At 38.2% G+C, this 12,322-nt stretch overlaps 1 protein-coding gene across 1 annotated transcript in view; it reads left to right on the top strand.

The window, feature by feature from the left end:
- The first annotated feature begins 1,920 nt into the window (after window positions 1-1,920).
- LOC137023958 (protein diaphanous homolog 1) overlaps window positions 1,921-12,322 on the top strand; it is a 112,536-nt gene continuing 102,134 nt past the window's right edge. Inside the window, exon 1 of the mRNA XM_067391125.1 lies at window positions 1,921-2,505. Coding sequence (XP_067247226.1) covers window positions 2,404-2,505 — 102 coding nt within the window. The 5' untranslated portion in view covers window positions 1,921-2,403. The remainder of the gene's footprint in view (window positions 2,506-12,322) is intronic.

Below are 12,322 nucleotides of genomic sequence, written 5' to 3'. Positions count from 1 at the left end.
CCTCAGATGTTTCTGCGTGTTTCGCGCGCTGCTGCGATTTGGACGAGAGCTCTGAGTAAATTGGCGAGTGTGCGGTAGATAATAATGACTCAGTGTGAAACTGGGTTGGGTTGAGTCAGCACATTTACAACGAATCATGCCGTGACGACTGAGGACAATATCAGACCGATTTCTGCAGAGCTTGAGGAAATATTGTGCATTGCTTAAAGAGAGAAATGGATGCAGAGGATTAGAGCCTTTCCTTTTTTGTTCCCTTTATGACACACGTAACCGTCCGAGGCCTGTTAATTACACACACCGTTGAATAAGACTGATTGAGTCAACTCTCAGCAGCTTCTCTCCATTAAAGTTAATGACATTGGAAAGATGAGCAAAGTGAAACGACTCTTAATGTGTCTTAACCAGTATGGATTCATCACGATCCGTTCTGCTTTTACCTTTTAATGGGACAAATCTGAAACGAGTCTAATTAAAACTGTTTTCCCTGCTATTCAATCCACATGAAACAAACACGCGCGCTCACGCGCACCCACTGCAGCGGCCGCTCATCTTCTGACCAGCAGGTGGCGCGCTTCGCTCAGACATAAAACAAGGGTTAGTGAATTAGAAACCTGATCCCATCCAACACTCTCAGAAAAAATGTACAAAAGCTGTCACTGGTGCGGTGACCTTTCAAAAGATACACCTTTGTGCCTAAAAAGAGCATATTACTACCTGAAATGTACATATTGGTACCAAAATAAGTATTTAAGGTGCATATTTGAACCTTTTTTAAAGGGTACCATCTCAGTGACAGCTTTTGTACCGTTTTTTTCCAGATGTATTGATTTCAGTTGTATTGATTAGAACACATCATAGAAAACGAGGAGTGTCAATAGACTTCACTATATCATATGTCGGGAGTAAGAAAAGTAAGCAAAGGAAATAAATTATACTTATTTTCAAATTAAATAAATAAATTCACATAAATTAATTTCTGTTTTGAATTCACTAACTAACTAACTAACTAACTAACTAACTAACTAACTAACTAACTAACTAATAAATACATTTACATCTACTCATCTGTACATAATATTTGGATAAAAGAAACCTGTAACCTATACAATTGAAAAATTGTTCTTTATTATAATGTATAAAAACAAGAATATCATGATTACACAGAGAAATATCAAGAACATTTACCATAAACCATAAAACTTTCCCAGAAGTTCATTCTTACAATAGCAAAACAAACCAGATAAAAAAAAAAAAAAAAGATGTTGGCTTGAGAAAACCTGACCAGACAGTTTGAAGTCGTTTTAAAGCTTGAAGGTTTTGAAGGCCATATCTGTCAGAAAAACAGATTGTTATTCTTTGTGGTTGCTAGGGTGTTGCTATGCAGTTGCTAGGTTACTGTGGGTGGTTGCTAGGGTGCTGCTATGCAGTTGCTAGGGTATTCTGGTGGTTGCTAACATATTGGCAATAGTGTAAAATAAGAGACACATGGACATGACAGACAATATTCTGGACATATGCAATAATAGACACTATGGACAGATATTATGCAATGTGTGAAGCAAACTTACTTCTGCAAAAAGAGCTATTCATAATGATGTTATCAGAACTGAATCTATGAAAAATAAACTCTCTAAGGAAGTCAGTTTTAACATCTAAATATTCCATTATGAGGAAGGCTAATTTTGTCATTTATTGTGCTATTATTGCTATCAAAATAATCTGTGTATTATGCTGTTATTTAGCTAAAACAAGTAATTTTTTTTATAACATTTATCATTTTGTATAAAGAACGTGAGTGTAGCTGAGGTGTCAGTGTTTGTCTACCTGTGTGTGTGTGTTTGTGATGTGACTCAGGTGTGTGTTTGTGCGCATGATGGCTCCTCCCACCTGACCTGCCCAACACACACAGGAAGAGAGAGAGAGAGAGAAAGCGGAAAACTTCAGCTGATCTGCTCATGGCTGTTCTTTGAATCTGAAGTCTTTACCATGAAGCACAAGGACTTTATATCAATCGTCGGCGGTGTTAATGACAGCTCTATAGATTGACAGCTGAGATTGATAGGTTTAGAGACTTAACGCGTGGTTGGTTTATTCGAGATCGAGACAAACTTGCGCCAAAACACGCGCACGGACTCAAGAGACATTTGCGCCGAGATCAGCGCGTTATCATCAGGGCGCGAAGAAAAGCATCCGTATTAAAGAACGCATCTGTGATCTGGGCTTCAAGATTCAGGGTTCAAACTTCCCTCCTTTTCCTTTGTGCCGGAGGACGAGCACAGGCCGGCGGCGCGCGGCAACAGCAGGCCGCGGGTTAAGACGCCCTGAGAGGCAGACAGAGCACGCGAGTGTGTGAGGATAAAGCACTGCACTTTTGGGGAATATACTTTTTTTAATTGAACAACAATGGATCCAAACTCAGCATCAGCTGGTGCTCCCAAAAGTGGGAAAGACAAGGAGAAGAAAAGCAAGAAGAACTATGAAGAAGGAGACGGAAAGAAGAAGTTTGTAAGTGTCATGTTCTTATCGTTGTGAGTTTACTGTCAGTACTGCAGTGAAGCATCAGGGCGTGTTTGGATGTATATATATATTCTTGAATATGGCTGTTTGTGAAATGTTTAAAATTGTATTATCATTGAGGTTCTACATGTCGCATTAAACCGCTCTTAAGTTTGGGAAGTTTTGAGCTTTTGCAGCTCGCGCGGTACGTCCTCGTCTCTTATGAGGAAGTGTGTTTTGAAGAATCACTCTGTTCCTTCTGGTTCTGAAGATCTTTAGCTCAGAAATGTGGAGTTAGGTCAGGGGGGATGTGCTGAGAGCTGTCACTTCTGACCTGTACAATGGTAATACCATAGTATTCTTAGAAGTACCCTGGAGTTCCATGGAAATACCACACTTTGTTTGAAACATTCCATATGGAACTACCACAAAAGTATCGCGACATGCAGCATTGTTTCACGGCGAAATGAAACGTTGTTTTAGTGAAGTGCTACAATGTTGCATTCTGATTGCAGCAACGTTCCATTTTGACGTGTGAATTGTTTCTTCTGAAAAGCTTTTGAAGTGTAACGTTCTTTCAGTCAAAGAGCGGTTTGAGTGTAACATAGTTTCATTTTGGCGCTGCGTGCTGTCACTCGCATATTTGCATAGATTACAGAACAGTTTCGGTACCAGGAATTTTATTGCCTTTGGGTAAAAAACACTAGAACTCCACAGTCACTCTTGGAAGTCGTGGAACTGGAAAAGCGCGAATGAGAGGGAATTCTGTGTCGTCATAAAAGAGCTTGTGTAGTTGGAGGGGACTCGAGCGCCCCCCCCCGCGTGAAGTCTCAAGCCACGCCCACGAGTGTCTCTTCATCTCGACTGTTTAGAATGGAATGCATGCTGCACAGTATATACTGGAAAGTGCATGCTGTTCCACTTCATTCCCACGCCTTCACACGTGTGCCCATTTCCGCCACATAAGAAAATAAAATCAGGCTTTGGTAAATCAGAATTATTAAGTCATCATGAGATGGAAAGTCAGAATTATGACTTGAAATATGAAATTATGATATCAAAATAATTACGACATAATTTCATAATTTCAAACTTTTTATCTCATAGTACTTAGTATGTCATACTTCGACTTTTCATGTCATAATTAAAGGGATAGTTCACCCAAAAATAAAAATTTGATGTTTATCTGTTTACCCCCAGCGCATCCAAGATGTAGGTGACTTTGTTTCTTCAGTAGAACACAAATGATGATTTTTAACTGCAACCGTTGCCGTCTGTCAGTCAAATAATGCTAGCGGATGGGAACTTCTACTATAAGAGTAAATAAAACTTGCATAGACCAGTCCAAATTAAACCCTGCGGCTCGTGACGACACATTGATGTCCTAAGACACGAAACGATAGGTTTGTGCGATAAACCGAACAGTATTTATATCATTTTTTAACTCTAATACACCACCATGTCCAACTGCGTTCAGCACTTGTTAGTAAGGTCTGATTGCGCTCTGAAAGCGGTAGTGATGTCTCGCTCTCATTGAAGTATACGTGCGAGACATAACTGCTGCTGTCAGAGCGCGATCAGACCAAACGAATCGAGTGATGAATGCAGTTGGACATAGTGGTGTATAAGAGTTGATATAAATGATATAAATACTGTTCAGTTTATTGCACAAACCGAAACAATCGTCACCTACACCTTGGATGCACTGGGGTTAAGCAGATAAACATCAAATTTTCATTTTTGGGTGAACTATCCCTTTAAAGGGATAGTTCACCCAAAAATGAAATTCTGAGATCTGCTTGGTGATCTTATGTGTCGGAAATAGGCTCCCATACATGTGTTTATGTATATTTCTCTATACTATAGTGTGCAAAAGTATGAGTAAACAAATGTAAGTTGTTCCTTGTGGTAAAATTTTATTTTTTTTATTCAACACCTGAATCATTTTTTTGCAGTTGTTTTTAGTATGTCATATACATAGAGGTCAATGTACAATGCCAGTAAGGAGGATGTATGAAAGGGAATGTCTTTATATTACATACCTGTTTATGTGTCTTCTTTTAGTGTTCGTCAGTTAGACAGCTTTTATCACACTGAATGAAAGGTCAAGTTGAGTGCATTGTATTGTGGGAGGCACAGTACCGCATGTAGTATGTTATGGTTGCAAACTGCACATTTTGTCAAATGTAGTGGGGTATTAATGCAGAATATAGTAAGATGGTACCATGCTAATCCAAACAAGCTTTAGTTCTGAGTGGAAACTGATATTCCATCATCAGACCGTGTTTCCATAGACTCCCAAACACACCTGGTGTGTTTATAGTGAAACTCTAGACACTGTAATGGGAGGAAACCGTAAACCATCACTGTGTGTGAACGTGTGCTGTTTCTGTCTGGTAGAGGCAGCTTATTAACATTTACCATGGTCATGGAATCAATAATTACCACCAAAATACCATAATTAATACATTCCTAATTAATACAGTTAACTATTATACGTTAGTAAGAGTTCTCATTCAAACTGTGTAAGAAGTGGATTGTTTTGTGATGACGCTGGTGGCTTTATTTTAATAATAGCTCTATTGACTGGTATTTTGCTGGTTAATGTTTATAAGCATGTGTGTCTCCAAGTTTTTGGAGTTGAATTATTCCAGTTCTCTAGTATAACGATGGACAGCTGTTTTCCTAATTATTTCAGCATGCCAGTCTGATTTGTTGTTTTTATTTGAACTCTGACATAAGACAAATGGTGAAGTGTCGGATCCAAAGCTGCAGAGCTGTCTGGTTTGCACTGGTTTGTAAAAGGTTGAATCAGCTCACAGCCTAAATATCATTATCCTGAGAAAAGTGTTTCTCATCTTCATGCTCATTATTTCACCAACATGTTTGGTGCATGTGGGAACAGGTCTGGTTATTATAGTCCCAACTTTTATCTTTGATCGATTCAGTAGTAAACAAGGCATTCTACCATCTTAGGCCGCATTTACATTACGTGGTTCAAGTGACCCAATTCCAATTTTTTTTCCTTCCATGTGGCACAGACACACGAATGTGTAAGCAGGAAAACGCACATGGTATCCGATATTCTCAGATCAGTTTCAGGCCTTATTCATATGTGAAAATAAATCTGATATAAATCGGATACGTGCATTTGCGTAAGCGGACAGATCGGATATTCTCCTGTCAATGCGAGTCATACGTCATTGAAAAAGCGATTGTGATGAATGATGCCGACTCAGGTGGACGCCAACCATGATCACATGACTCTTTTCAATGCCTAGGCTGCAACAAGGGCTCTACTCTGTTTCTCCGCATTAAGAGACCAATGTTTTGCTGACCTGTAAAGATGGTGCAGAGAGCAAAATCTTGTATTATCTTTTTTTCTGCGTTCATTGCGAATCACGCCGTTTTTACTTCCTAAGCTTTTCAGTGGCAGACGTCTACCTTAGGTTGTTTCGCCAAGTGTATAGTAAACGCAGATCTTGGATTATGGTTCACTTTTAAAAGATGGTCATTAAAAAAATCAGATATAGTCAACAAATCAGAATTGGGTGTTAAGACCTGCAGTGTTAAAAAAAACAAACTAGAAAATACAGAATTTGGGAAAAAATGAAACCTTTCATAAGGCCCTAAATAAATGCTTTTCTGAAAGCTGTGTTTGTATCACTGGAGGCCTTGTGTTGTGTCTGGAGTTTAGATGATGTAAATGTTTGCTCTGTTAGTTCATTTAGCTCTCCTGATCGATTTCAGAAAGGTCTTAAAGTCCAGAATTTCCCTTTTATCACAGTGATGTCATGGTCAAATGCTGGCACAAGGAGAGAGTTCATTTGAAAGTGTGCTCAGTTGAGTGGAACAGTTTTGTGCTTCGGGTCTGGAGCGGAGCGTCCTTGTCTCATATCTGCCCCCTCGATGCTTTCATACTCTCCCTTCAGCAAGGATGTCAAACACACATCTGCCACTGGTGTTTTTCCATAATGAGGGGAAGGTCGTGTTTTTGTATGGAAGTCATCTCTGTGAGGGAGATTGGATCAGTGTCTGAATGTCCGCAGGACGCCGCTTACATCTGTCCCCCGCAGAGAGACGCCACAGTCCAATGTCTCTGTTTGATGATGTCATATCCTCTTCCCCTGCCTAAACCTGCTAGTTATGCTTACAGATCGTCTCTAGAGATCATAAGCACACAATGCGACACATTGCGACATAATAGATTTCATGTCAGTGTGGCGTCTAAAGCGGGGCAGTTATTCATCAAAAGTTCAAATGTAGGCGATAGCTGTGTTTGCTCAACAGGACGTGTTTGGTGTTACACTTAGTTATCAGAATACTAAAAATAACCAGACACTGTCAAAGATGAAAGACACATTCAGCAGTTCAAAATCTTTTTCAAAAGTTTGGGGTCAGTAAGAATTTATAATTTTTTTGTAAAGAAATGAATATTTGTATTCAAGGACGCATTAAATTGCTAAAAAGTGACAGTAAAGAAATGGTTGATGTTACAAAATTTCAAATAAGTGCTGTTCTTTTGAACTTTCTATTAATTTCATGGTTTATATTGGTTTCCAGAGAAATATGAAGCAGCACAACCATTTCCAAATTGATGATAATCAGAAATGTTTCTTGAGCAGAAAATCAGCATATTAAAGTATATTCACATATTAGATATAATCAGCATATTAGAATGATTTTTGAAGGATCATGAGACACTAAAGAGTGGAGTAATGATGCTGAAAATTCAGCTTTGATCACAGGAATAAATTATATTTTTAAAATATATTCAAATTGATTTAAAATAGTTATTTTAAATTGGAATAATATTTCACAATATTACTGTTTTTACTGTATTTTTGATCAAATAAATGCATCCGCGGTGAGCAGGAGAAATGTCTCATACGAAAAAAAAATCATACCCACGCCAACCTTTTGAATTTGTGCACTTAATGCACATTTACACAAAAATAATATACTAAAACAGAAAAGTTTTTTCTTTGCATTTTTTGCACGCAGATGACAATTCCCTTTGACACGAATCCGTGAAAACGACAAAAAATGCTGTACTATGCTATCAGGCCAGTAGGTGGCGATGTCACTACGCGCCTATAGACTGAACACAGAATACACATGATGTCATTGCTTTCAAAAATACGATTTTGTAGTTTACACTGAGACTACTCAAAAACCTACACTTTGAAGTCCGTTTTCAAAAGTTTGCGTTTTCAGGCCCCCAAAATGCTGTTGTCATGTAAATGAGCGGGCAAAACGCATAAATTCTCTATTTTTAGTTGAAAACAGTGTAGTGTGAACGGCCTCTAAGACTTTAATTAATATCTCAGTGGCAAGAATGCCAGTAATCTTTGGAAGGAATTTTTTTAACTTTCCATGTCGGTGCATCAATTCTCAACAACAACTTGCTTGCAGCATCACTCGAAATACAGGACATTCTTTACATATCTTAAAATGTTTAAAAAAAAATAGTGCTATGGTTGATTATTACACTGATGTATTTAGATGAAATATGATTGTTCCTTGTTCATTTAGTTCGAATCAGTGTGGAAGATATGATTTAAATATTTTGAATCTATTTGTTTTTTGTACACTGCATGTTGCAAAAGTGTGACGAGCTAATACTTCAATAGTCTAGTCAGAAGTCTAAACAATATTGAGATATAATTTGATGTATATTGCAGCTGTAACTACAAATAGATTTTTTTTGCCACTGTAAATGATGCCGTGCACTAATGCGTCCAGTTTTTCTCTTTACTGACGAATGTCCCCTGACAGCTGTAATGTTGCTCATCTTAATGGCGCTCATGGTTTGTTTAGGAAAACATCGACTCACTGAACAGTATGTTTGTATAAAAACACTGACGTGAATCTGCATTACAGCTGAGTTTGCCCCCTCAGGACAGACAGGTGCTTCTGCAGCTAACAAAGGTGTTAACGTTGATGTTTGAGACCCGTCTCATGTGCATTTGAAAGGTCAGGTGGAAAACTGCATCACACTCTTGCACTGCTGCACACTGCTGTCAGACATGACTGGAGACATGAGTGCTTGTGCTTCATTCTGCCAAACTAATGCTTTACCAGCCAAGGCTAAATGTATATTTACTGGTAATGAAACGTGTATATATATATATATATATATATATATATATATATATTATATAATGTATTGTATACATGTATATCTATGTCTCCAGTCATGTCTGCCATATACTGTATGTGTGTGTATATATATAGAAAATATTAGGGGTGTGAATCGTCACTGGTCTCACAATTCAATTTGATTACGATTATCATGTCAACAATCAGATAAATGCAGCCTTGGTGAGCAGAAGAGACTTTTATCAAATCACTTGAAAGGTAGTTTTTTGTATTTTTACCCTTTAGAGCTACTTTTTACTCTCATTTGGTGCTTGATGAGTGATAATTTAAATTGTGGAAAATGTTTCAAGCATTTAGATGGTGCAGCACAGCTTTATTTGTGCTTTTTAATACACTAATGGTACACTTTGAGTGTTTACTCCTTACTTTAATGCTGACAGGAGGAAGAGTCGCTCTGCCTGATGCTGAAGATAAGAGACGCTCAAATAGGCCTAATTCAACAGGCTTCACTGCCTCCAATTTCTGATCACAATCTCAAACCGCTTTGATAAACTCATCCGACTCACTGATTGACAGAAGCTACTAAATCCAGATTGTCAGGTTGACAGAGGAGGAGAGATGTTTTTGAGCATGTTTTCTTCAGAGATCTGAGAGCTTGTTCTGTTCCGTATCCTGTTCTCCATCCGACAGATGTCCAGGAAAACATGACTGCTGATTCAGAACTGCCGCCCACTTCTGTTTATGGGTGTTTACCTCATATGCCAGAGAACAAAGGGAATAACAAGACATTCTTAGAGGAAAAATAAAGTGTTTGTAGCTCTTCAAAATCAGATCACATTCTCAGACGCCCCGTGATGTAATTCAGATGCTGTCTGGGAAACGCCTCTGAAGCCTCCTCTCATAAAACAACAGCATCATTCACAGAAGAATGCAGGGGCCTCTGTGTTCAGACTGTCACTTTACTGTGAAAAAGAAAACTTTTCTTAGCCATTATTGGTGGCATTTGCTTAAAACAAGATATTGTTCATATTTAGTTAACAGGAAGTGCAGCTGAGGTGACTGAGCCACACAATGTCGAGAGAAAGAGATCTAGTGTGGGAAACGGAAGAAAAGAAATGAACTGAAAGTAAATGTTTAAGAAAATGTTATAGTGGTAGAAATATCTTAATATTTGCTGGAATTGAACTCAAGGTCATCACAGAACAGTCAGTGGGCTCGATTTTAAGCGCATGTTTTAAAGCGCACGGCGCAGGTGCACATAGGCCGTGTGTCCACCAAAGCGTTTTTTCCAGCTGCTAGCATACTTTTTCAATTGTTTTCAATGGGAGCGCCGCGTTTTTTAAACGGCAGGAGCGTAACGACGTGCTGAGCGTTTTTTTTCACGCTCAAGCGCTGAGAGCTCAGCGTTTTTTACTGGTCGCCTCGAGTTGAACAACATTCAACTTTGAGTAAAACGTTGCAGTCATCACTGTCACTTTTTAGCCAGCCGTCCAATCAGAGTGGAGGAGGGGTGGGACAAATACTACACTGGCCAACCGTCACAACATTCTTGCTGTACAACAACATCGACAAACAGAGAACAGAACAAAATGGATGAGAAATTGATATTGCTGCTCTCCGAAAATACATAGCAAAGTAATTTCACATTGTGTCAACATTTTAAGTCTGAAACAAATTACCTGCAAAATCTGTTTTAAGTAACAGTGCCGCAGATATTCCGTATCATAGCAACAAAGTGCCTCAACGGAAAAAAAGAAGCGCTCTCAAGCACTCACAGACGGGCGTTTTAAGCAGAGGACACACGGCCATAGGGTATGTCCGAATCCACTTTTGTTAGTTGAACGATGGAAGAAATGGTCGGCGCACCAGGTGCATGGTCTAAAAGGGTTGTACCTAGTCTCTTAATGAGTCATGGGCGTGTTTTGGCCATAACGTGCAATAAACAATCAGAGTCTCATCTTCCATTCTTTTAGACTGAACGCTTCTCCAGAGAGAAATACTTTTATTTTTAATATTTGCAGTGCTTCCCACAGGTTTGAAATATACTTGCGGTGGTAGCCGGGTGAAAAATTCTCCTATTACCCACGGCACAAAAAGGGTCTACTACATGTGACAAACAAACAATGTGTGATTTTTAACAGTATTTTTATTTATTGAAGATAATTTTAATTAAATAACATATACATTTAATTACATACTAACATTATGCATTGTAAATTATGCAAAATTACAGCATTTAAATGGTTCACGTTTTCCTATGTTCTCCTTGCTGTCATATAGTGTCTCTCTCAGTGAATGGGACACAGATTTTACTAGTAAAATTTATATAATGAATAATATATGTCAAATAATGTTCTTAGTCTTTTCTTCCTGTGGGGGAGTCTACAATAATTTACTATGAATTAAATGGAAATCAAATTAAATACAATTTATTGTGTAACCAAAATACCAATAATGCCCAAAAGAAAAAGAAAAAACTTAGCGTGTGACTTTTAATTATAAACAAGCCTGAAATACACACGTACTCTTATTTTGAAATGTCTGTACTATTGCAGGCTGATCCTTCAGATTCTTACAATCTTCTAAAACATTTTATATAAAGGCCATAAAGTAGTCTTTGTAATAATTCATCAACTTGAGTTCATTAGCAATCGCTTGGCATAAATCTGCGCTTTTCATTGATTGAGAATCACTTTGAAGCAGTCTGAAGCGCTGTTGCGCGAGCTTGTAGAAAGCGCAACAGCGGCCCTTTGTGACTTTGCAAAATGCAGCGCCCGTTTGAATGTTAGCGGGAGTAAACAGTTCTGACGCACACATAACGAGCAGGTACGACTAGGTTAAGACTAGTTAATCGATCGTCGATGGTTTCATTATCTTGCGCGGGTATAAAAGTATAAGAGGATTAAAATAATAAAAGCAAAAATGTGTCTCTGAATATACTTGGACGGCCGTTATTATACGTGGGCGGCCGCCCAAGTAAAGTCTATGTGTGGGAAGCACTGATTTGGTATGTTTGTGTGCTGCTGCGCATCCCTGTGTGTAACAAGCAGAGTGTACGTGTTGTGCACTTTCCTATAGGTGCATATTACTAACATGCTCTTTAAATAACACTGATAACAACAACAACAACAAAAAAAAAAAGACCAGCTTTCAATTAGTAAATGTCGCTGTAGTTTTCATTTGCCTCAAAATAGCAACACGCCAACATTGCACCTGAGCACACCAGACCAGTACGCGCATGGGTACACAGATGGGCGCGAGTGCATTTGCTATTTAAACAACATGGCTCTGGATGTGAAAATGATAACTGTGTCGGGCTGAAACTAGCAAAAAACACTTGTCGCGCCTCAGAATTGAGTTTATATCATGCAGTTTTGACTTTATAACTCTCAATTCTGACTTTATAATTATATCGCACAATTTTGTTGCCTCATGTTTCACAATTCTGACTTTATATCACACAATTCTGACTTTATAACTCACAATTGTGAGTTTATATCTCACGATTGCGACAAAAACGGTCAGAATTGTGAGATAAAAAGTCACGATTACTTTTTTAAAAATGTATTTCATGGTGGAAACAACCTTACATTTTTACTTCTCATACAGTATATGTGTTTTTGAAAGAAATCTCTTCTATTCATCAAGGCTGCATTTTTTTTTAAAAATCAAAAATAAAGGAAAAAAAATATTGTGAAATATTTAAAAATAGCTGTTTTGTGAA

This window comes from Chanodichthys erythropterus, chromosome 1, assembly GCF_024489055.1.
Source record: "Chanodichthys erythropterus isolate Z2021 chromosome 1, ASM2448905v1, whole genome shotgun sequence".
Classification (NCBI taxonomy): Eukaryota; Metazoa; Chordata; class Actinopteri; order Cypriniformes; family Xenocyprididae; genus Chanodichthys; species Chanodichthys erythropterus.
Note: the sequence above shows the minus strand (reverse complement) of the source record. Positions and strands in the feature narration are given on the sequence as shown.